At 42.3% G+C, this 22,896-nt stretch overlaps 4 protein-coding genes and 1 pseudogene across 5 annotated transcripts in view; 1 reads left to right on the plus strand and 4 right to left on the minus strand.

The window, feature by feature from the left end:
• Nucleotides 1–213: 213 nt before the first annotated feature.
• On the minus strand, nucleotides 214–7,924 carry LOC124007316 (erythropoietin-like). The gene is made up of 5 exons (XM_046317799.1): nucleotides 7,721–7,924; nucleotides 4,800–4,930; nucleotides 4,515–4,601; nucleotides 2,217–2,381; nucleotides 214–757 (listed from the first exon to the last, which is right to left on the minus strand). Exons 1-5 carry the CDS (start codon nucleotides 7,734–7,736, stop codon nucleotides 602–604), a joined length of 555 nt encoding a protein of 184 aa, XP_046173755.1. The 5' UTR covers nucleotides 7,737–7,924; the 3' UTR covers nucleotides 214–601.
• Nucleotides 7,925–10,560: 2,636 nt separating this feature from the next.
• LOC124006748 (endonuclease domain-containing 1 protein-like) lies at nucleotides 10,561–11,999 on the minus strand. The gene is made up of 2 exons (XM_046316874.1): nucleotides 11,668–11,999; nucleotides 10,561–11,330 (listed from the first exon to the last, which is right to left on the minus strand). The coding sequence occupies exons 1-2, from the start codon at nucleotides 11,977–11,979 to the stop codon at nucleotides 10,746–10,748; spliced, it is 897 nt and encodes a 298-aa protein (XP_046172830.1). The 5' UTR covers nucleotides 11,980–11,999; the 3' UTR covers nucleotides 10,561–10,745.
• A 1,046-nt stretch (nucleotides 12,000–13,045) lies between these two features.
• On the minus strand, nucleotides 13,046–14,846 carry LOC124007564 (endonuclease domain-containing 1 protein). Its single transcript, XM_046318229.1, has 2 exons — nucleotides 14,529–14,846; nucleotides 13,046–14,295 (listed from the first exon to the last, which is right to left on the minus strand). Exons 1-2 carry the CDS (start codon nucleotides 14,832–14,834, stop codon nucleotides 13,687–13,689), a joined length of 915 nt encoding a protein of 304 aa, XP_046174185.1. The 5' UTR covers nucleotides 14,835–14,846; the 3' UTR covers nucleotides 13,046–13,686.
• Nucleotides 14,847–18,787: 3,941 nt separating this feature from the next.
• On the minus strand, nucleotides 18,788–22,607 carry LOC124006862 (annotated as a pseudogene).
• Nucleotides 20,858–22,896, plus strand: part of LOC124006660 (GRB10-interacting GYF protein 1-like) — a 31,135-nt gene continuing 29,096 nt past the window's right edge. For both annotated transcript variants that reach the window (XM_046316707.1, XM_046316708.1), the window contains exons 1-3: nucleotides 20,858–21,193; nucleotides 22,158–22,569; nucleotides 22,769–22,833. In XM_046316707.1, coding sequence (XP_046172663.1) covers nucleotides 22,799–22,833 — 35 coding nt within the window. In that variant the 5' untranslated portion in view covers nucleotides 20,858–21,193; nucleotides 22,158–22,569; nucleotides 22,769–22,798. The remainder of the gene's footprint in view (nucleotides 21,194–22,157; nucleotides 22,570–22,768; nucleotides 22,834–22,896) is intronic.

Consider the following 22,896-nt stretch of genomic DNA (forward strand, 5'->3'; position numbering starts at 1 on the left):
ACAGAGTGCAGAGAGCACACAGTGAGAAGTGATCAATACATTGACTTGCAGCAAAGTGTACCTGTGGTCTGAATTATAACGGCACTGAGCAAGGATATTACATTAACACAAACACTGACTTCGGTATGTTAAACCTTAGCATCAATGAGAAACCTATGGTTCAAAGACTAAAAGGGACACACTCATATATGAAAATAGAGATTTATATAAAAACACGTTTAAGACAAGTTTAATGCAAACTGTATAAATAGAACATAATATACAATTCTTGGATTTAGGACTTTATATATGATCTTCTATGATGTGTTCCATCTGTAGCTTATTCCACTGCATGCATCAGAGCTCTTTGGCAGTACTGCTAGGTAGTACGAGGAACCGGTGAGGTCAATGAGCTGAAGAACTTCCGTTTTTTTCTCTCTCACTCATTCATGTTCTCGCCAACACCACCCACAGGGAACTTACTTATCCACCAGTTTCTGTCCGGTCAGCAATCACCTTGTCTACACATTCCATACTGGTAAGCCATTCAGAGACATCAGCAAAAGTCCAATCACCTCATCCTCTCTCTAAAAAACGGTCCAATCACAGAGGAAAGCTCCAATCAAGTGCTGTTCTGTTGACAGGCAGGTGCGTTGGTGAGCAGCAGGCGAACCTTCCCTCGTAGGAAGTTGGTGTGGACATGGAGCAGCTCAGATAAGGACGACACCTTCCTCGTCACTAAGTCACCTACTGCTGGTGCTGGAGGAAGGGGCAGGTCCTGTTCAATGGATGGGAGGAAGAACAAGGTTTAGTACACAACCCCGGGGGAAAAAGCACCAGTCATCTGTTCTGTGGAAGAGGGTCTATTCCAGGTTCTTCTTGGCCTGCTACTCCATACCAAACCGTATGCAGCCAAATAGAACCCCCATTCTGTCACCTTTCTACTAACTTCCACTGCCATACCCGGCCTGCTCAATGCCATCTCAGTCACTGAACTGCAGTACCCTTAAAAGGCACACGTTTCTGAGAAGAGTGGCGCCTCTGACAGAAAAGCAAACAAAGCGTGGCAGGTAGGCAGTGGTACACTGAGGGGAGAGGGCAGAGAGGACAAGGGAATGTCTGGCTGACTGTACCCATCACAGGCGGCTGATGGCACCTTAATTAGCTTCTCTAGGGTAGGGGGCAGCATTCAGAATTTTGGCATGCCCAAATTAAATGCAACAAAACTGAAATTTTTGAATATAAAGAGACTTTATCGAACAAAAGGAACATTTATTGAGTAAATGAATGTATTCTGAGTGCATCCATATGAAGATAATCAAAGTTAAGAGATCAATTTTATCTCTAGTTCTGAGTTTTGTAACACTTCTGCTTGGCTGGTTACTGTTTGTAATAATTTGTGGGCTATGTTCTCAAATAACCGTAAGGTATGCTTTTGCCGTAAAGCATTTTTTAAATCTGACACCGTGGTTGGATTCACAAGAAGTTCATCTTTATACCGATGTAAAATATGTTTTGTTTTCTGAATTTTTATAATGAGTATTTCTGTATTTGAATTTGGCGCTCTGCAATCTCACTGTTTCACATCTTTGTGCTTGTCTCCACCCCCCTCCAGGTGTCGCCCATCTTTACCATTATCCCCTGTGTATTTATACTTGTGTTCTCTGTTTGTCTGTTGCCAGTTCACTTTGTTCGTAGAATCCCTACCAGCATTTTGTTTCCCTGCTCCCACCTGTTTCCTTGCTCCTGTTTTCTAGTTTCCCGGTTCTGACCGTTCTGCCAGCCTTGACCCTGAGCCTGCCTGTCATCCTGTACCTTTGCCCCACTACTCTGGATTACCGACCTCTGCCTGACCTAGCCCTGCGCCTGCTTGCTGTTTTGTACCTTACACCCTTTCTGGATTATTGACCACTGCCTTCCTTGACCTGTCGTTTGCCTGTCCCTGTTTAAGGAATAAACTTTTGTTTTTTCAAGTACTGTCTGCATGGGGTCATACCTTAAAACGTGATATATGGTAGAAACAGAGACACAAAACATATCTGATAAGTGGGATAGGAGTTTTTCCTGGTTAGGTCATGTGATCAGGAATAACTCTGGGCCTATTGGGCAAGGAGGTTTTCTTTACCATGTGATCAGACCAGGAACTCTCCTGGCCCTACATAACAAAAAGGTTCACACCACAGTCCCATCCACTGGCCATGCTGTAGACGAGACACTCACACTCCTCAGTGAGTCACCTGGATGTGGAGGCTGCGCAGCACCTGGCCCAGGCTGTGGATGTTGCTCTTGTTGTTGTCGATGAGGATCTGCACGGCAACACGGCTCACTGACTCCCTCACAGCACCCAGGGCCTGGCCGAACAGAGACATCCCCGACTGGACCTCCAAAGCCTGCTCCTCAGTCTGGGAATACACACATACACGCATTATATACATGCGTACGCTAAAACAAATCTCACAGAATGTCATAATACATTGTCATTATATAGCTAAAGATGCATGCACATTAGGGTGAATCCTGTATTAATGGGTACACTGTACAGAAATACATGTATTGGCAGTTAGAGCTCAGTGGACTCAATGGACTCCATGTAAGTTCAAATCAAATCAAATGTTAACTTTGTAAACAATAGGTGTGGCCTAACAGTGAAATGCTTACTTTACGGGCCCTTCCCAGAGAAAGAAAATAGAAAAGTAAAACATAATAATAATAAACGTAATAATAAAATCATATATGTTGCTCAATTAATAATGATAACTTGGCAATATGCAAAGGGTACCAGTATCGATACAATGTGCAGGGGTATGAGATAATTGAGTTAGATATGTACTGTGCATATAACTAGAAATAAAGTGACAGATAGTAAACAGTAGCAGTGGCGTATGTGATGAGTCAAAAAAGTTAGTGTAAAAAGGGTCAATGCAGATAGTCTACATAGCTATTTGGTTGACTATTTCACTAACTCTTTTGCAGTCTTATGGCTTGGGGGTAGAAGCTGTTCAGAGTCCTGTTGGTTCAAGACTTGGTGCACCAGTCCCACTTGCTGTGCGGTAGCAGAGAGAATAGTCTATAACTTGGGTGGCTGGAGTTTTTGACAATTTTTACACCGCCTGGTATAGAGGTCCTGGATGGTAGGGAGCTCTGCACCAGTGATGTACTGAGCCGTCTGCACCACCCTCTGTAGCGCCTTGCGGTCGGTTGCCAAGCAGTTGCCATACCAAGCGGTGATGCAGCCAGTCAAGATGCTCTTAATGGTGCAGCTGTGGAACTTTTTGAGGATCTTTTTGAGGATCTATCCATGTCAAATCTTTTCAGCTTCCTGAGGGGGAAGAGGTGTTGTCGTGCCCTCTTCACCACTGTGTTGGTGTTTTTGGACCATGACAGATGTGATGTGGACACAGAGGAACTTGAAGCTCTCGACCCACTCCGCTACAGCCCTGTCAATGTGAATGGGGGTGAGCTTGGCCCTTCATTTCCTGTAGTCCATGATCAGCTCCTTTGTCTTGCTGAGGTTGAGGGAGAGGTTCTTGTCCTGCCACTCTTCCAGGTCTCTAACCTACACCCTATAGGCTGTCTCATCATCGTCGGTGATCAGACCTACCACCGTTATGTCATCTGCAAACTTAATGATGGTGTTGGAGTCATCCGCGGCCATGCAGGTGAACAGGGAGTACAGGAGGGGACTAAGCACACACCCTTGAGGGGTTCCAGTGTTGAGGGTCAGCGTGGCGTCTCTGTTGTTGCTTACCCTCACCACCTGGGGGCGTCCCATCAGGAAGTCCATGATCCAGTTGCAGAGGGAGGTGTTCTGTCCCAGGGTCCTTAGCTTAGTGATGAGCATGGAGGGCACTATGATGTTGAACGCTGAGCTGTAGTCAATGAATAGCATTCTCACATAGGTAAAAAAAAAGGGGGAAAAAAGAAGAGGAAGGGAAGGGAGGCGCTGCTAAGTTACACAATAGTAGGTTTTGGGAGACAGAAGATGCTCTTTGGTAAAAGGGGTAAATTGGTCATCAAAAAGAAAGGAGGACCAAGGCACTCTTCATATAATTAATTCAAATGGCTTTATTTGTATGGCATTCTCAATGGAAACACATTTTAAAAACGTTTGGCTGCATAGCCTTCACCAGGGAGTACTCCATTGAACATGCCATACAACTAAAGGCATTTTAATTAATTATATGAAGAGTTCCTTGGTCCTCCTTTCTTTTTGATTCTCATGTAGGTGTTCCTTTTGTCCATGTGGGAAAGGGCAGTGTGGAATGCAATAGAGTTTGCGTCATCTGTGGATCTGTTGAGGCAGTATGTGAATTGGAGTGGGTCCAGGGTGTCTGGGATGATGGTGTTGATGTGAGCCATGATCAGCCTTTCAAAGCATTTCATGGCTACAGATGTGAGTGCTACTGGGCGATAGTCATATAGACATCTTACCAATATTGGTGCACAATTTCTACTTAAAATATCAAAGGGCACTCATCAAAAAGCACTCATTTAGTGGAACAACTCAGGTATTGAACTGATAGACAGGTACTCACATCCTTTGTCTCCCAGACTACAAAGTCAACATTTGTCAGAGGAACCACAAATGTGCCTGTCACTCCACACCCTGCCTTGCAACCTCGCTGCAAGAGGGAAGGAAGGAAAGACATATTGACACAGTTAGGGTAAGATGAGACACACCGACAGATCAAACACACTAACAAAGCTGAATTGTCTATGCACATAATACACTCTGGTAGTATCATCATCCATCTTCTAATGTGACATTTTTCAAACATTTAAAAGTAGCTCAGGTCTATGATGGTTAGACCTCAGCTCACCAGAGCGGTCTCTGTGTCGCGGGCCTCCATGATGAAACGATCCAGGACGCGGGGGTCACAGATGGGCCTGACAGGAGAAGGGAGGCCTCGTCCTGCCCACTGGAGTACCGTCAGCAGTACCACCACCGGCCCTGGGACACACACACACACATCATCAGGCTAATGCTAGAAATGGTGTCTGAGAGCAGTTCCAGACTGGCAGCAAATCTGACAATCACATAACAGGAAGTTATGTCAACCAGTTCCAGAGAATAGAAGGTCACTAGAGCAGGTACACTGTGAAGGATGTACAATATTAACTGACTGTTTTGACTGTTGGACTGGGAAAACCCATTTGAGCCAATACGTTGGCTTCTCTATGAGGTGGGTTATAAAATCGAATTCTGATTTACTTCTGCAGAGGATTTACACAGAAGAGACATCAACCCCCCCATGACAACTAACTCCCAGGTTTCCCATATTTATTGACCAATAACTGCAGACAGGTTTGTGGCCATGCACATCATTCTAACCCTGAGAAGAACACATAAACACAATGCCAGATAAATAATCATGAGGTTATTGTGCTTGTCACTCTTACTGTAATGCATTGTTTCAGAACATAATGATACCTTACTGTATGTCATGGATTTCTGTAGAGGTACAGTTGAAGAAGTCGGAAGTTTAAATACACTTAGGTTGGAGTTATTAAACCATGTTTTTCAACCACTCCACAAATTTCTTGTTTAACAAAATATAGTTTTGGCAAGTCGGCTAAGACATCTACTTTGTGCATGACACAAGTAATTTTTCCAACTATTGTTTACAGATGAAGTATAATTCAAGTATAATTCACTGTATCACAATTCCAGTGGGTCAGAAGTTACATACACTAAGTTGACTGTGCCTTTAAACAGCTTGGAAAATTCCTGAAAATTATGTAATGGATTTAGAAGCTTCTGATAGGCTAATTGACATCATTTGAGTCAATTGGATGTGTACCTGTGGATGTATTTCAAGGCCTACTGTCAAACTCAGTGCCTCTTTGCTTGACATCATGGGAAAATCAAAAGACCTCAAAAAAATTTTATCCAGATGCCTAAAGGTACCACGTTCATCTGTACAAACAATAGTATGCAAGTATAAACACCATTTGACTATACAGCCGTCATACCGCTCAGGAAGGAGATACGTTCTGTCTCCTAGAGATGAACATACTTTGGTGCGAAAAGTGCAAATCAATCCCAGAACAACAGCAAAGGACCTTGTGAAGATGCTGGAGAAAACAGGTACAAAAGTATATATATCCACAGTAAAATGAGTCCTATATAGCCATAACCTGAAAGGCCGCTCAGCAAGGAAGAAGCCACTACTCCAAAACCATCGTAAAAAATCCAGACTACGGTTTCCAACTGCACATGGGAACAAAGATCGTACTTTTTGGAGAAATGTCCTCTGGTCTGATGAAACAAAAATAGAACTGTTTGGCTATAATGACTATCATTATGTTTGGAGGAAAAAGGGTGAGGCTTGCAAGCCGAAGAACACTATCCAAATTGTGAAGCACAGGGGTGGAAGCATCATGTTGTGGGGGTGCTTTGCTGCAGGAGGGACTGGTGCACTTCACAAAATAAATGGAATCATGAGGATGGAAAATGATGTGGATATATTGAAGCGACATCTTAAGACATCAGTCAGGAAGTTAAAAATGGCTTAAGGACAACAAAGTCAAGGTATTGGAGTGGCCATCACAAAGCCTGACCTCAATACTATAGAACATTTGTGGGCAGAACTGAAAAAGCATGTGTGAGCAATGTCAACAAACCTGACTCAGTTACACCAGCTCTGTCAGGAGGAATGGGCCAAAATTCACCCAATTTATTTTGGGAAGCTTGTGGAAGGCTACTCGGAATGTTTGACCCAAGTTAAACAATTTAAAGGCAATGCTACCAAATACTAATTGAGTGTATGTAAACTTCTGACCCACTGGGAATGTGATGAAGGAAATAAAAGCTGAAATAAATAATTCTCTCTACTATTATACCTGACATTTCACATTCTTAAAATAAAGTGGTGATCCTAATGGACCGAACACAGGGAATTTTTACTAGGATTAAATGTCAGGAATTGTGAAAAAATGAGTTTAAATGTATTTGGTTAAGGTGTATGTAAACCTCCGACTTCAACTGTATATAGGCCTAGTATATGTAAATGTATGCCTTGAACCCTTGTTGGTTAATCTAGTGAAGAAATTGAGGCCAAGTGGTTTCCTTTTTGCTTTCTAATGCAAAGTTTCATTGGAAAGGTAGATTGTCCTGCAAATATTGGAGTGACTGCTGTACACACCTTTTCTATTCATATACTGTCTATACACACCATATACACACCATATACACACCATTATATATAATTGTATTCAGGACTCTGATCTTGCTCTTTCTGTTATATATATATATATATATATATATATATATATATATATATATATATATATATATATATATATATATATGTGCATTATTATGTAATTATAGATATTACTGCACTGTTGGAGCTAGAAAACACAAGCATTTCTTTACACCTGCAATAACGTCTGCAAATCTGTGTAAACACCCAATAAACTGCTTACTTTACGCACCAGAGAGATCGTTGCGGGCATAGTTATATTCCTCACCCATTGACTAGATACAGCAACTCCTTGACGTTTAAATTCTGAAAACCTGGTGGTGGATGCCAATAATCATGCCATAACGATACCATTGAAGGCACCGTAGGCACGTCCATCTGAAAATATCATCTGGAAACTTTCAAACATGCGTTTGGAACTTTGCGCACAAAAGTTAATTTATATACCTAATCTCCTTAACATGTTTGCTTCAGTATTATCGTATATTACAAAAACAGTATTGTTATCAAATAATGGTGTGCAATATATAATTTACCTGAAATGGAAGTCATTCGCAAAATGGTGCAACATGTTTAGAAGGCGCTGCTAAACAAAGTACATGTGCAATATACTCCGTAAAAAATCACTTTCTACGCCGAATTGTCTAGTATTTAGGCATACACAATATGAAATTAGCTTGAAGTAGGCTTTCTCCACTTGTGTCCTTGCCCCTTGTTCAGAGCGCAATGGAATGCCCCGTGCGCACCAGAGATGAAAGCTCGATGGTCTCTCCGGGCGCGGCTATTTTCATTCTAGGTTAACCGTGTCGTGTTTTGGCAAGCTGCCATGTACTTATTGATTTATCTTACCACACTGTATGCTGAACATACAAGTACAGGCTGTCATTCTTCAGCGGTCTGTTCTAAATTAGGATAATGGATGGCATTGATGTACCCAGTAACCCATCCGGATTCCCACAGTGATTCGCCCATCTGATGACGTCATAAACGTTTTTGTGGTGGTTTCTCGTCTTTTGATTTAAGAATGAGGAAATGCCATATTTTACTTTGCAATGGTTGCCATATGCTTTGAATGAACATTGATTCAAATGCCTAATTGATTATTGTGCATAAATATATTTTCTCTGTTGTTTTATTTGTGTGGAAAATCATTTATCACAGATAGGCCTATAGAGTCTATAAATATACAGGTAAATTGAGCCAAAGGGTTAGTTGGGCCACACCTTGTTCCTAGGACACCATCAATGGTGTAAAGTACGTATGTGTTTTTGTGAGGAATGTGTACTTTTACTTTACGATAGATATTTTTTACTTTTATACTTTTTCCTCCATACATTTTCCCTGACACCCAAAGTACTAGTTACATTTAGGTCAGGAAAAAGGTCAAATTCACACTCTTAACAAGAGAACATCCCTGATCATCCCCACTGCCTCTGATCTGGTGGACTCACTAAACGCAAATGCTTAATTTGAAATGATGTCTAAATGTTGGAGTGTGCCCAAGGCAACAAAAAAATAGGAACACCGTGCCATCTTGGTTTGCTGAATGTAAGGAATTTGAAATAATTTGTACTTTTACCTTTGATACCTTTTACCTTTGAAAGGGTAAGGGATATTGAACAGAGATATCTATATCTGAATGTAGACATGTGACATAGGGTGGACTTTAGCGTTCCTATTTAACTGAATTTTCACAGATCTATGTTTGCTTTCACCAATGACTGACCTTAATAACTGCTGATTGCATGTGTGTCCTGTGACTCTGAGATTTGCGGTGCTTAATATAATATTTTTTGTTTGTTTGATCCTCCTGTGATTGGAGGATCCCTAAACTACTCTCTCTCTTTCATTGCAGTTCACGCCCTCTGCCTCCTTTTTAACCTTTGATGCACCTGTGTTTGCGTCAAGTACGTCCGTGTCCGTGACGCCGGAGTGCAAGATACAAGTTGTCGTCCAAACTACAAAGGTCTGAACTACAGAGCTCTGGTTGGAGCTAGCACGTAGTGGCATCCGTCCTAAAAATAGTTCGCCCTGCGTTCAGGGTTGTCGGCTGTCGTTTTTATTTTGTAGTTCTTGCTCCAAGAGGGGTGTGTATCATCATCAGGCTATGTGTCATTGACTGTGGTTATTTATACTGGCAAAGTTGAAACAGAATATGGCGAGTTGGTTTGGAATGTTGTAACTGACAGATCGTTGTAATAAAATGGTATTGTTGATATAGTTTTGCCTGGTCCATTGTATTGCTCATGATCCAATCCAAAAGGTGGCCTGTCATCCCAAACCTATGTGTCTTATGGTGCTTTCAAGACAACTGGGAACCCTGAAAAAAAACAAGGTCGAATCAGGATGTCAGTGATCTTCAGGTCGGAAAGTCAGAGCTCTAGAAAGAGGCCCGAGTTCCCGACTTGGAATTTTGAGTTGGATGTCCGTTAAAAACACATTTTCCCAGTCGGAGCTTGTTTTTTTTTCTTCTTCGAGTTCCCAGTTGTCTTGAACACACTGAAGTCGGAAGGATTTCCCAGTTACAAGTTACGAGTTCTCAGTTGTTTTGAACGCAGCATTTCACTGGTTGAAGTGTTCCCTGTATTAATCAGAAACTGGCATAGTCTGGTAATTGAGCCATTTTAGTCACAGCCCCTCCCTGCCAGGGTTTGACGCATACATTTAAGATATACAATATACCACACCCCCATTCCATGAATTAAACTTTGACCTACCATCGCCCACTGTCACAGGACACCATCACCAACTTACCCCAAGGTGGCTCAATTTACCCTGTCCCTATGCTTTTTTTGGGCACGGTATGTTTTCAAAACTGTTATGTTTACATGAATTCTGATTATTTCCAGGGATACTCATCCTGAAAAATATGTAGATATATTTGTTAGAAATAATACTATATTTCCCTTGATGTAGTGATGCTGAATGTAAAAATAATTGCTCAATATACCACACTCCCCTAATCTAGGAGTGAAAATTGTCTATAGGTGTAGCATATGTCCATTTATTGTTTGGGGTTGACCTGCAGTTGTAAAAAATACAGACCTATTCATATAGCTTTAGGGATTTTTTTAGACGCAAAAAGATTGCATGTGCCAATAAGGACAGAGGAACCAAATACGAACCACTTAGCAAACTAAAAAAATGAGAAGCATCTAAAATCCTTTTGTCCGGTCAATGCTGCCAATGGGATGCATTTAAAACCCCTTCCTGTCCACTGACCTACATTCGTGGTTCGGGTCCTAAAGTGAATGAAGTTACATAGTTGTGTCAGTCTACTTGCATTTATTGACAGTAAAATATTGCTTCAAAAAAATATTGCCCCCCCCCCCAAAAAAAAATAATAATAAACCCCACAGAAGTAATGGATGGCAGGTAGCCTAGTGGTTATGAGCATTGGGCCAGTAACTACAATGTAAACGTAGAAGTTTGACAGAAGCTCCCTCTGGTGTACGTATGAATAAATACATCCACACCATGTACCATTTGATCCCACAATACTAAAACCTTGCTTTTATGTCCCTCACCATTACAGCTATAGACAAAACTTTTCTAGTATGGCTACATGTCATCAGGCACACAGTCATTGTAGAAGATCTGGTAGTTCTTGTCCACGTCCAACCGTCCCTTCAGAAACGTCTCTAGTGTCTTGATAGGCACCTCCACCACAGCATTGTTGACCCTATTATTCAGACCATAGGCCCCAAACACAGGAAAGTGGTAGCGCTCTAGGTAGGGGGCATTGTGGTCGTAGTCTGGACAGCAGTAGGCCGTCCACATGTACTCTGGGATGCCCACACGGTCCTGGTTGTCTCGCCGAATCATGTTCCCGGCCGAGGTAACTCCCGTGATGACATAGGCAGTGCCGCGGCAGTAGTTGTTGAGGCGTCGTCTGATACGGTCCTCATGCTGGGCCCAGGGGCCAGTGTTGAACTCTCTGATCTGAGGCACCACGTTAGACAGGGTGTAGGTGGCTGCCTTGTCGAGGGGCTCCAACTGGTGCTGGTCTGGGTTCAGTTGGCCACGCACATACTGGGGCACGTCTGTAAAGTCCTCCAACACCGCCTGACTGTCCATGAGACGCATGTGCATCTGAGCCGACTGTGGGTAGACCTCCATATTACTGCTGGATTTACTGGAGGCCAGCTAGAAAGAGAGAGAGAGATTATCTTTCAATTCTAACCTACTTTTGTGATTAGGTGAAATTAAAGAGCTCTATATTTATTGCGATAATTCATGCTATTACTAAAGGAAGATAGAGGGTGTGTGTGAAAAACAAAGGCTCACTCATTCTCTGATCAAGACAGTGAGCTTTAGTTTTTGAATATCATTCAAGTCCATATCTAAGGTACCATAATAGTCTCCTTCATATGAGACGGTAATTGTAGTTACAGACATGGGAATTCTCACACTGGGAAAAAAACGCAGTTGTTACAATGATTAACTTCCCTTACCTTCCCTCTGTCCTCAGACCTCAACTCACCTGTGGTTCGTACATCCAGGGCTGGTCCATGCTCTTCTCCCCGTCAGACCGTTTGAAGGTGTATGCAGAGTAGAGGGGCATGTGCCTGCGGGGGTCATAGAGGGTGACGAATCGGGGGTTGTCCTCCAGGATCTGGCAGATCTTCTTCAGGTTGCTGCCCGCCAGGTAGCCCCGTGGTGGTATGCCCATGTAAATATAGTCCTTACAGTGCTCCACATGGTCAAAGTCCTCCACCACGCCACACCAGGCCCAGGGCACCCACAGGAACATACTCAGAACAGCATACCAAGACTGCTGCCAAGTAGACCTCATGCTCTAAAGAAATATCCCTGTATTTAATACTGCTCTGATACCTTCACACTCCTCTGTTACTGATTCTGTAGTCTGTCAGTCTCATCGGCATTTAGCAGTCTGTCAGTGTTAGCGTTACTTTCACTAAACTTATTAATGGCTCTTTCCCATGCAAAGCAATGTTACATGATTGGCTGGACACACCTGTAAGCCTGATGCTCCCAGTTCTAACCATTCTCACATCCAGTGGGGAAACTTATACGAGTCACATGCTCAAAAGCACAGAACTGTAGGCGCCTAATAAGGAGAGGCCTTTTTCATCATCAAATTAAATCAAATTGTATTAGTCAAATACACAGTTTACAGCAGGTATAAAAGGTGCATCGAAATTATTATGTGCTAGCTCCCTCAACAATGCAGTACATTAATCAATAACAATAAAAGTCAAGTAAAGTAAAAAAAGAACAAGTAATAAAAGTAATAGAAGATATGATCGGCTATAGTTTACGAGAAAGTTCACGTAAAAATGTCTATACCTGCATCCGCTCAGACACCATTCATTCAAATTCACCCATGCGCACAAACACTTAGTTTAATGACCACACAGCTCAACATGTTCTGAGAGGATGGTCGGGCTATAGCCTGAGCTATGGGCACATTTTGGAGGACGATTTTTAACGTGTCAGTCAGAATAATCTGAGAGGTAAATTATGAGGCATAAATTAGAGCCATGTCACATGGTAAGGAAAAAAAACTGTCCTAAAAGTGTGCAGGACCTTCTCTTTGGAAACAGGGGTTTTGGATTAGTTCATAGAGTAAAGGGCGAACATACGACCTGATACATAATGTTCCTGTACTCTAACGCTAACTATCACTAACCTGATCAGGTTATACATAATAACACAGTAATAACCATCATTAAAGCTACTATGATTGGAGAATGGGGACCTTAAACCCAAAGCATGTATGAAAAGATGTGTTCATAACTGTAATAATACAGTTTTTCATAATTGTGACCCAAAGTGTTGCTTTTATACCGTAGCATTCTGTGTCACTGGTTGAAACAGTAAAACATGACACCTGGAAGTCAGAGAACTCATTTGTTTTATTCAAAGAAGATACACTCTTTACAGCCTTTGATGGTATAGTCCATTTTACAACCACTTTCCAACTATGCGCAGATAACACCTTTCCATGAATGGTTGACACACTACACCATTGTATTTGAATGCCACTGAGCTGTTTTATAAGGGGACAGATAGCAACAAAGCCAATTGCATTTAAAAAGAGTGCTAGAAATACAGAAAATAGAGGGACAATTACCCTACACTACAACAGAAGTCATTTGGAAGGACAATTACCCTACACTACAACAGAAGTCATTTGGAAGGACAATTACCCTACACTACAACAGAAGTCATTTGGAAGGACAATTACCCTACACTACAACAGAAGTCATTTGGAAGGACAATTACCCTACACTACAACAGAAGTCATTTGGAAGGACAATTACCCTACACTACAACAGAAGTCATTTGCAAAGCAGATCTTAGATAATAAAAGCATATCCAAATGCTATGAATGTTCTGTTACAAGTACAAAACTTTTAACAAACTGCCAGTGTACATCATATTTAATCATTATAAAAACTACTAGCGCACTGAGCATACACATTTGAGATACACAGAGCACACAGAGTAGGTGTGTATGGTAGCTGCTGGGGAGCGTTTAGATGGTGTGGTGGAGGTACAGAGGGAGAGGAGAGGGGGAGATGCAGTTGTCATAGAAGAGCTGCAGGTTCTGGTCCACGTCCATCCGGGTCTTCAGGAAGTTCTCCAAGTCCTGGACAGTTATCTCGTGGACCGTGTTGCCTTCCTTGGCGTTCTTGGCCAGGGCAGCCTGGGAGGGGAAGCGGATGCGGACATCGTGGGGGGCGTTGCGGTCGTAGTCAGTACAGCAGTAGGCAGTCCACACGTCCTCAGGGATGGCCACGCGGTCCTGGTTGTTCCGGCGAATCATGTGACCTGTAGTGGTCACCCCTGTGACAATGAAGGCGGTGCCACGGCAGTAGTTGTTGAGGCGGATACGGATACGCTCCTCGTGCTCACGCCACGGCCCAATGTTGAACTCTCTGATCTCTGGCACCACGTTGGTCAGGGTGTAAGTGGAGGCACGGTCATGAGGGTCAGACTGGTGCTGGTCTGGGTTCAGGTGGCCACGTTCATACAGTACTACGTCAGAGTAGTCATCCAGCACTGCTTGGCTGTCCTCAAACTTCATGTGCAGGTAGCCGGTAGGGAAGGGTAGCATGTTTCCATTGCCATCAACCTCTGCCAGCTGGAGAGAGTGGGGAGAAGGATTAGCATATCAATCACACGATTGTAGACTACATAGTAACAAAGGGAAAGAAGCTATACACTGTTCAATGAAGGGTTATGATAAATCAGTTAACAGCTATAACATTTCAACTCCTGTCACTGCAAAATAGGGACTTTTTCAGATAGAAAACACGTATAACATAACATTTAAGGAGTAGACTCACAACAACAGCAAAAATGCATTTGACTGACCTGTGGTTCATACATCCAGGGGTAGTCCACGCGCCGGTCTCCCTCTGTCTTCTTGAAGGAGTAGGCTGAGTAGACAGGGATTCGTTTCTGAGGGTCGTACAGGGTCACGAAGCGTGGCTTGTCTGCATAGCGCTGACAAATCTTCTTCAGTTTGGCATCAATGATTCCCCGTGGTGGGGTTCCCATGTATAAGGAGTCCTTGCATCGTTCTACATGGTTGAAGTCCTCAACCACAGTGGCCGGAGCTCTAGGTGCACTATGGAAAAGGGAGAACAGCAACACCAAACAGCCCGGAGAGAATTGCATGGCTCTTACCAGAACAACTGCAGGAGAGTGAAGTGAAAGACAATGTGTAGAGTTAGAATTTAAACACCACAGACCAGATATGCAAAGTGAGTAAAATAATGTGACAGAGGGTTCTGCTATCCAACCAATTTGTGTTGTGAGTGAATAACAAGAATAGGCTGTTCCATATTGTCCAATCAGCAAAGCTTTTATGTGAATTTACTGTAACTTTTGCAGCTGAAAATATAAGAACATACGTGGTGAAGGAATAATAGAATATCGCAGTAGTACCCTAACATACAAGGAGGCCAGGTCACTTTAACCTCTAGCAGAGAAGAAACCCACGCACAAAGCCCAACGCAGACAAGGACACAGTAATATATGTCAGCCTGAGTGACTATCCCCACTGCTACCATCAATCTAGCAATTTAGGGGGAACTTTAAGAGGAACAGCCTCAGCAGGACTTGACCAAGCATAAAGGCCATAAAGACCTTGTTAAATAAAATAAAATAAAATTGTATTTGTCACATGCTTCATAAACAACAGGTGTAGACTAACAGTGAAACGCTTACTTACGGGCCCTTCTCAACAATGCAGAGAGAAAGAAAAATAAATACACAATGAGTAATGATAACCTGGCTATGTACACGGGGTACCAGTACTGAGTAGATGTGCAGGGATATGAGGTAATTGAGGTAGATATGTACATATAGGTAGGTATAAAGTGAGAAGGCAACAGGATAGATAATAAACAATAGCAGCAGCTTATTTGATGAGTCAAAAGAGTTAAAGCAAAAAGGTTACTGACCTCCTCCCTATAGGCTATCTCATCGTCGTCATAAACAGGTCCACCACCGTCCTGTCGTCTGCAAACTTAATGATGGCGTTGGAGTTGTGAGCGGCCACGCAGTTGTGGGTGAACAGGGAGTACACGAGGGGACTATTTTGGGCCCCCCATTTGGAGGGTCAGCGTGGCAGATGTGTTGTTGCCTACCCTCAGCCCCTGGTGGCAGCCTGTTCAGTCCCAGCTTAGTGAGCTCAGTGTTGTCTTAGCAGAGGAGGTAGTACACTCACTGGGGAGGCTATAGAGCCCCACAGTGGATGCCAGTGGAGGCTCCTCAGAAAAAGAAGGGGAGAGGATCATCCTCAGTGAATTTCATAACAATAGTGAAACATTCAAAAAGTTAAAACTATACTCAATATATTCACACCACCAAATAGTTTATTGAAACACATTGTTTTGCAATGAAGGTCTACAGTAGTCTCAACAGCACTCTGTAGGGTAGCACCATGGTGTAGCCAGAGGACAGCTAGTTTCCATCCTCCTCTGGTGACATCGAACTTCAATGCAAAAGATAGGAGGCTCATGGTTGTCACCGCTTCCATAGACTTACACAGTATTATGACAACTTCGGGAGGACATCCTCAAACCTATCAGAGCTCTTGCAGCCTGAACTGACATGTTGTGCACCCAATCAAATGATCAGAGTATGAATCTAGTAATTAAAGCATAAGCTACAGATAGTTAACACTGCAGTGCGTAAAAGTGGTGAGTATTTGACTCAAAGAGAGAGAAAGAGAATAATTGAACAGTTTTGAACAAATTGATTTCTTCAAAAATGAAGGTGAAGCAAGAGAGAGAGAGAGCTAGCTATATTTATATAGGCTGTGTGCAGCAGTTAGCAGATATGATATGAAGGTTTCACTTGGAAAGGTTTTTTCAACTGGTCACAAACAGCTGATATGTTATGTACCGAAGTCCACAACCGAAGGGAAAAGTTGAGAGGAGGAGAGTGTGTAGATGCGAGAAGGAAATATAGCTACAACAATCAAAGTGATCATGCTGTTTGTATGTGGCTGCTATGAAAGTGAACTGTGTTTGCATTGGATCCAGGGTGTATTATTCCGCCGATTCTGTTGAGAAATGTTCTAAACGGAAGCAAACGGGACAAAACGGGGATAAACATATCTGAATATGTCCAACAGAAGCCCTCGTTTGCAACTATTAAACTAATGACTAAAACCTAGATTAGCTAGATGCAGGCAATAGTGTGAAAGGTGGTATTGAATGTGACGCTCACTGTCTGTCACCTTGATTACTCAAATTTCTCTCGACCTGTGCACCTATATTGTAAACTTTCATTCACAGGCTAGGTTGTAGCAACCTAATGATGGCTATAGGGAAATTTGAGTATCATGTAGTAGCCTAAACCTATCGATGTGACATTGAACTGGGTGAATCGAGTATGAATTACAGTCATCCAATATGCTGTAATAAAAACAAGGCCATCCTCATGAAATTAAATCTTAAACAGCACCGACCGCCACTGGTGGACATGTCATAATACACATAAAACCTAGCGGTCAAACGCTGAAATAGTTCCAATCGTTTTTTTCCCCTAAAATTGTTCCCATAGGGGATTTTAGAACCACTTCAATCAAGGCCTGTGTTTCATGTTGACTTTCCCTGGTGTGACATTTTGTTAACCATGTAAATCTCTCTCGGACAAGATGACTTTTATCAACATAATTCAGCTCTATTTGCTCTCAAATTCTCAAATTCTAGTTAGCATCAAAGTAGACATCATGCCGGACTACAAATCCCTGCAAACTCCTGCACGTCATCTCTAGCTGACACCTATGCTAACAGGTATTGTGTAAATGTCAAACTTGCCGAAGACCGTTCACATTTAGTGTGTTGTGAAATCTGTTATGAATGTATTGTAATGCTTTAAAAATTGTATAAATGCCTTAATTTTACCGGACCTCAGGAAGAGTATTTAAAGTATGGCTAATGGGGATCCATAATAAATACAAATACAAAATGATCAATTTAAACAAATTTAGACAATTATTCATTACTAAAGTTAGCTAGTTAATCCAGAGATTATTAGCTTTGCCTCGATTCGGCAGTCCAGATCATCACGGCATTTGTCATTCTGTGTGATAGCCAGATTAACAGCTAATTAGCATTTCTATTTGGGGGGATAAATACAAGCAAATATATCGATGAAAATCATCTTGTCCGAGAGGGATATATACTGTTATCAAAATGTCACACCAGGGTAAACCGACACGAAACACACCCTTATTTTAAGTGTTTCGAAAATCTCATATGGAAAACATTAATGATGTAAGTTATTGGAATCATTTCCATGTTTGACCGCTAACTTTTATGGCGATTATGACTCATACTGTGGTACTTTATAAACTATAGGATTACGACACGTTCTAGGCAGTATATCACATTTTCACATATTCTTGAATGCTGCCTTTCATTCAATTCCTTGGATTGTCTAATCAGAGTATGACAGGTCTTGAATTGGCTGTCACCTATCATAAGACCACTCTCATGGAACACTACAATCTACTGAGAGGACCAATTACAGTGAGCTGTGTGGAACCCTCCTGTGCAAAGCATTCTGCCATCAACCCTCTTTTTTGTCTTGTCATCTCAGTCTTTCCTCTCTCCACTTATGCTTAAAATGCTGTAAAATGTAAAACCTGCTCTCTAATCTCTCTTTGTGGAGAACAAATGGCCTTCAGCATCAGGTGAGTTTCAGTGGCAAGGCAGTGGTAATAGTAGGTTAGCACAAAACCACAGACAGATAACGCACACAAGAACTTCGATGGTATAGACTGGTATCAGAGACAAAGGAGAATGTGTGAGTGAGTGAGTGAGTGAGTGAGTGAGTGAGTGAGTGAGTGAGTGAGTGAGTGAGTGAGTGAGTGAGTGAGTGAGTGAGTGAGTGAGTGAGTGAGTGAGTGAGCGAGTGAGCGAGTGAGTGAGTGAGGCTATACATTCGATATATGAGGCGAGAGATCATGATATACTGTACGAGTTCTGAGAGAAGATAAATGGAGGAAGCGAACCGCAAGTATTTAGGAAAGACAACATCAGATTTACCTCCTTTTTCATTACATTACATTACAGGTCAAGTAAATCACACAACACATAATTCTAAGTATAGTGTCAAGGCATGTGCAGGCCATTATCAGGTGGCACACAGTTATCATAGAAGATCTGAAAGGTATTGTCAACAAAGGTGACACTCTTGAGGAAGTTATCCAGCTGCTGAACAGATATCTCCACCACCTCAGGCCTCTCTTTCTCATTGAGTCCGTGGGCCACATAGGCTGGGAACTTGGAGCGCTCCTCAAAGGGCGCGTTGCGGTCGTAGTTGATGCAGCAGTAGGCCCGAACACAGGTAGATGGGGACAGTCATGTGGTCAATGTTGTGGCGACTGGTCATGTTCTCGGAGGTGGTGACACCAGTTACCATGAAGGCGGTGCGGCGGCAGTAGTTGTTGAGGCGGTGGCGGATGGTGTGCTCGTGGGTCTTCCAGGGGCCGATGTTGAACTCCCAGACCTGAGGCACCACGTTGGTCAAGGTTTAAGTGGCTGCCTTGTCGTTGGGGTCAGACTGGTGCTCGTCTGGGTTCAGGTGGCCACGCTCAAAGTTCACAGTGTTGGAGTAGTCTTCCAGCACCACCTGAGCATCCTCAAAACTGCGATGGAGGTCGCCTTGAGGAAAGGGCTGCATCTCCCCAAAATCAGACACTGTTTAGAGCTGATAGAGAACTGAGGATTAGTAAGGAAAGCAGAATAGGTGTACTCAAGGAATCACAGCCAGTGGAACCTCATGGAATCTCTCTTTGGATGCACATTCTTAACACAACAGTATATTTCTCACTATTCATTCTATTTGCACAAAGGCCATAGAGTTGTTACTTTAGCCAATGACAGTGAAACTGATTCATTCATCTGTAGGCACGACCACAAGGCAAAGTTGCAGAGATCCTGTTAGATACAGGAGTCTGTAAAAATACCTGTGGCTCATACATCTAGGGCACATTAAGCTTTTTGGTGCCGTCAGAGTGCTTAAAGGTGTAGGCTGAGTAGACAGGAATGTGGCCAAGGGTATCATACAGGGTGGCTTGCCGTTGTAGCGTTGGCAAATCTTCTTCAGACATTTATCCTTAAGTCCCAGCGGTGTTGTGCCCATGTACATGCACTCACGACACTCAGGTGAGTAGTTCTCCTGTAGCTCTGCCTCCACCATCACCACAACTAGCACCCAGGGCAGCGGCTGAGCTCGCTCAGGGACGCAAGAAACCACGGAGAAAAGTGCTCAAGAAGAGGTACAGTGGAAGCTGTCAGTTTACTTGTCTTTGAAATGGAAAGTCTCTCTCTCTGTTTATTTTATTTATTTCACCTTTATTTAACCCGGTAGGCCAGTTGAGATCAAGTTCTCATTTACAATACAAAAAATCTATATACAGTGTGTGCAAATGAGGTAAGATTAGGGAGGTAAGGCAATAAATAGGCCGTAGTGGTGAAGTAATTACAATTTAGCAATTAAACACCGGAGTGATAAATGTGCAGAAGATGAATGTGTAAGTAGAGATACTGTGGGTGCAAAGGAGCAAAAAAAAAAACAATATGGGGATGAGGTAGTTGGATGGGCTATTACAAATGGGCTATGTACAGGCGCAATGATCTATGAGCTGCTCTGACAGCTGATTCTTAAAGTTAGTGAGGGAGATATATTGATATATTTATTGTTTATTTCACTTTTGTATATTATCTACCTCACTTGCTTTGGCAATGTTAACACATGTTTCCAATGCCAATAAAGCTCCTTGAATTGAATTGATATAAGTCTCCAGCTTCAGTGATTTTTGCAGTCATTGGCAGCAGAGAACTGGAAGGAAAGGCGGCCAAATAGGAATTGGCTTCGGGGGTGACCAGTGAAATATAACTGCTGGAGCGTGTGCTACCGGTGGGTGCTGCTATGGTGACCAGTGAGCTGAGTTAAGGTGAGGCTTTACCTAGCAAAGACTTATAGATGACCTGGAGCCAGTGGTTTTGGCTACGAATATGAAGCGAGGGCCTTTGTGTAGGAATGCATACAGGCCCAACATAATAAGGTGTCAAAGAAAGAGTGAGGGAGGGGGGCGTGTTTGTCCCACTCCAGTCAGAGAGGTGGCGGTAAAGCACCAACAACTAGTTCGCCTGAATTCTCGATAGAGGTATAAAAAAAAATAACAGCTGTCAAATAATGCAAGGAGAGAGGCCATTTTTCTAAAACACAAACAAGACGAGAAAGCGAGTTATGAAAATATTCGCAGCGAACGTTGGTCAGTTGAAATTATAATTAAACGTGGTTCAAGCAAATATTCAAAATATAGTTGCAAGGAAGAAACCTGGAGATATACAGGTCATTGCGAAATACACGCATATGTTGTTAAAAAGAGGACTTAACTAACGTTAGCTACATTCCAATTTCGCAAAATTTGCAGCTACCAGCTAGCTAAGTTGTAGCTGGCTAGCTGGCAACTTAGCTGGCTAGCTAGTGCGACCAGCTTTCAACAAAAGGTAAGTAAAAATTGCCACAATTATTTAGGCAAACATTATACTGCAATATAATAAATTGCACTGCTTACGATTAATATCATGCTAATTTCTCATGGATTGTGTCAAGATGGTTAGCTAACTAGCTTGTTAATTAGCAAGCTAGTAACATTATCCGCGCAATGTGCAACCATATTAGCTACGTTTAGCAGTGCAGGCCAAAGCAGCAGCCTAAAGTTGAGATGTATCCTAGTCGGAGCGGGTAGAGGGCTGCTCACTGCTTTTCATGGTTACACGTCTAACGTTAGCTATTTACCTCCGTTGTTCAGCTAGGTTAGTTAGCTGGCTGTAAATACGTTAGTTCATTTTTAGCAAACTGGTTCAATTAGGTAAATGTTGTTGTGCAACTTAAAATGAAACTCAAGTTTCCTTTACTTTTGTCTGAAGTGATTCGTTCGAATGTGCAAATGGCTAATTCAATGTTCCAAGCTGACTTCAGCAGATACTAACTACGAATTGTTTGCCATTTGTGGTTAATCGAAAACACCACAGTTACATTGAGTGCATTTTAAATTTGCCAATTTCTATTTTAACTTAATTGTAACATGTTTTGTATCGAAACCAGTTGGCTATGACGTGTTATGTAATTGCAAAGTTAGCTAGGTAACGTAGTTAGCGAAGGGGGGGCGTGTTGCTCAAACACTAGAATGGTGACGCATCTCTTCCTTCTCTAACTCATTCATTCTTCTAGCTAGCTAACGTTATTGTTCAGTTGGCACAGTTAACTAGTTGCTACCTAGTCGGCTGTGAATAGTTTAGCTATGAACAGAGCTCGGAAATTAAGCTGGCCTTCAGCTTAGATAGGCGAAATATACGAACTGTCAATGCACAACTAAAGTAAAAACACTTATAATAACAGTTATAACAACTTTAGTGTGGTAAATATTATTTGCATGTGAAAACGAAATTGAATGTCTCATTTCACCAGGTGTTTACAAGGAGGAACAATAGATCTGATGGAAATACTCAAGCAGGAGTAAGAAGACAGAAGTGGAGAGAATAATAAATGCATGTGAAGAAGATACACATATCGCTCCCCGTGATCTCCTGTTCTTCACAATTTTGCTTCATGGTCAATTATTATGATCAACTCCCATGTTGTAATTCCTGGTGCTATTTGTCTGTAAACATTTTGTTTTTTGTTTTCATTTGTTGATTGGTGAGCTTGCTGTCACATTTGGTCACTCTGTCACCTCACCTAACCCTGCAGCTATTTGCTCAGTGTAACAGATTTGTTTGGCCCAAGTACACCCACTCTAAACCACTGCACAGAGAAGAACCAAATAGCCTTTAACCCCCTCGTCGTATCTGGACCGAACTGGTTCAATCCTTTGGACAAGGTTAGAGCTTCACTCACTCTGTAACGTTGCCCTGGCATATTGTTGTGTCCTATATGTGGATGTGTGTTATTGAGTACAAGTGTTTGAGCTGTGTGGTAGGAGATAGTATTTCATTCATTACTTCCCAAAGAGGACATTTGATTGGTTGATTATGTGGTGCCATGACATGATTTGACTGTTGTCCTTGTTGTGCCAACAGAAGCCTTGAGCTCCAGTTGAAGAGAGGAGTATGACTGCTGAAACACTTAACTTCGGCCCAGAATGGTGACGCATCTCTTCCTTCTCTAACTCATTCATTCTTCTTTCCTCCCTGATTACATTCCTGGC

This window comes from Oncorhynchus gorbuscha, linkage group LG20 (genome assembly GCF_021184085.1).
Source record: "Oncorhynchus gorbuscha isolate QuinsamMale2020 ecotype Even-year linkage group LG20, OgorEven_v1.0, whole genome shotgun sequence".
NCBI classification, from domain to species: domain Eukaryota; kingdom Metazoa; phylum Chordata; class Actinopteri; order Salmoniformes; family Salmonidae; genus Oncorhynchus; species Oncorhynchus gorbuscha.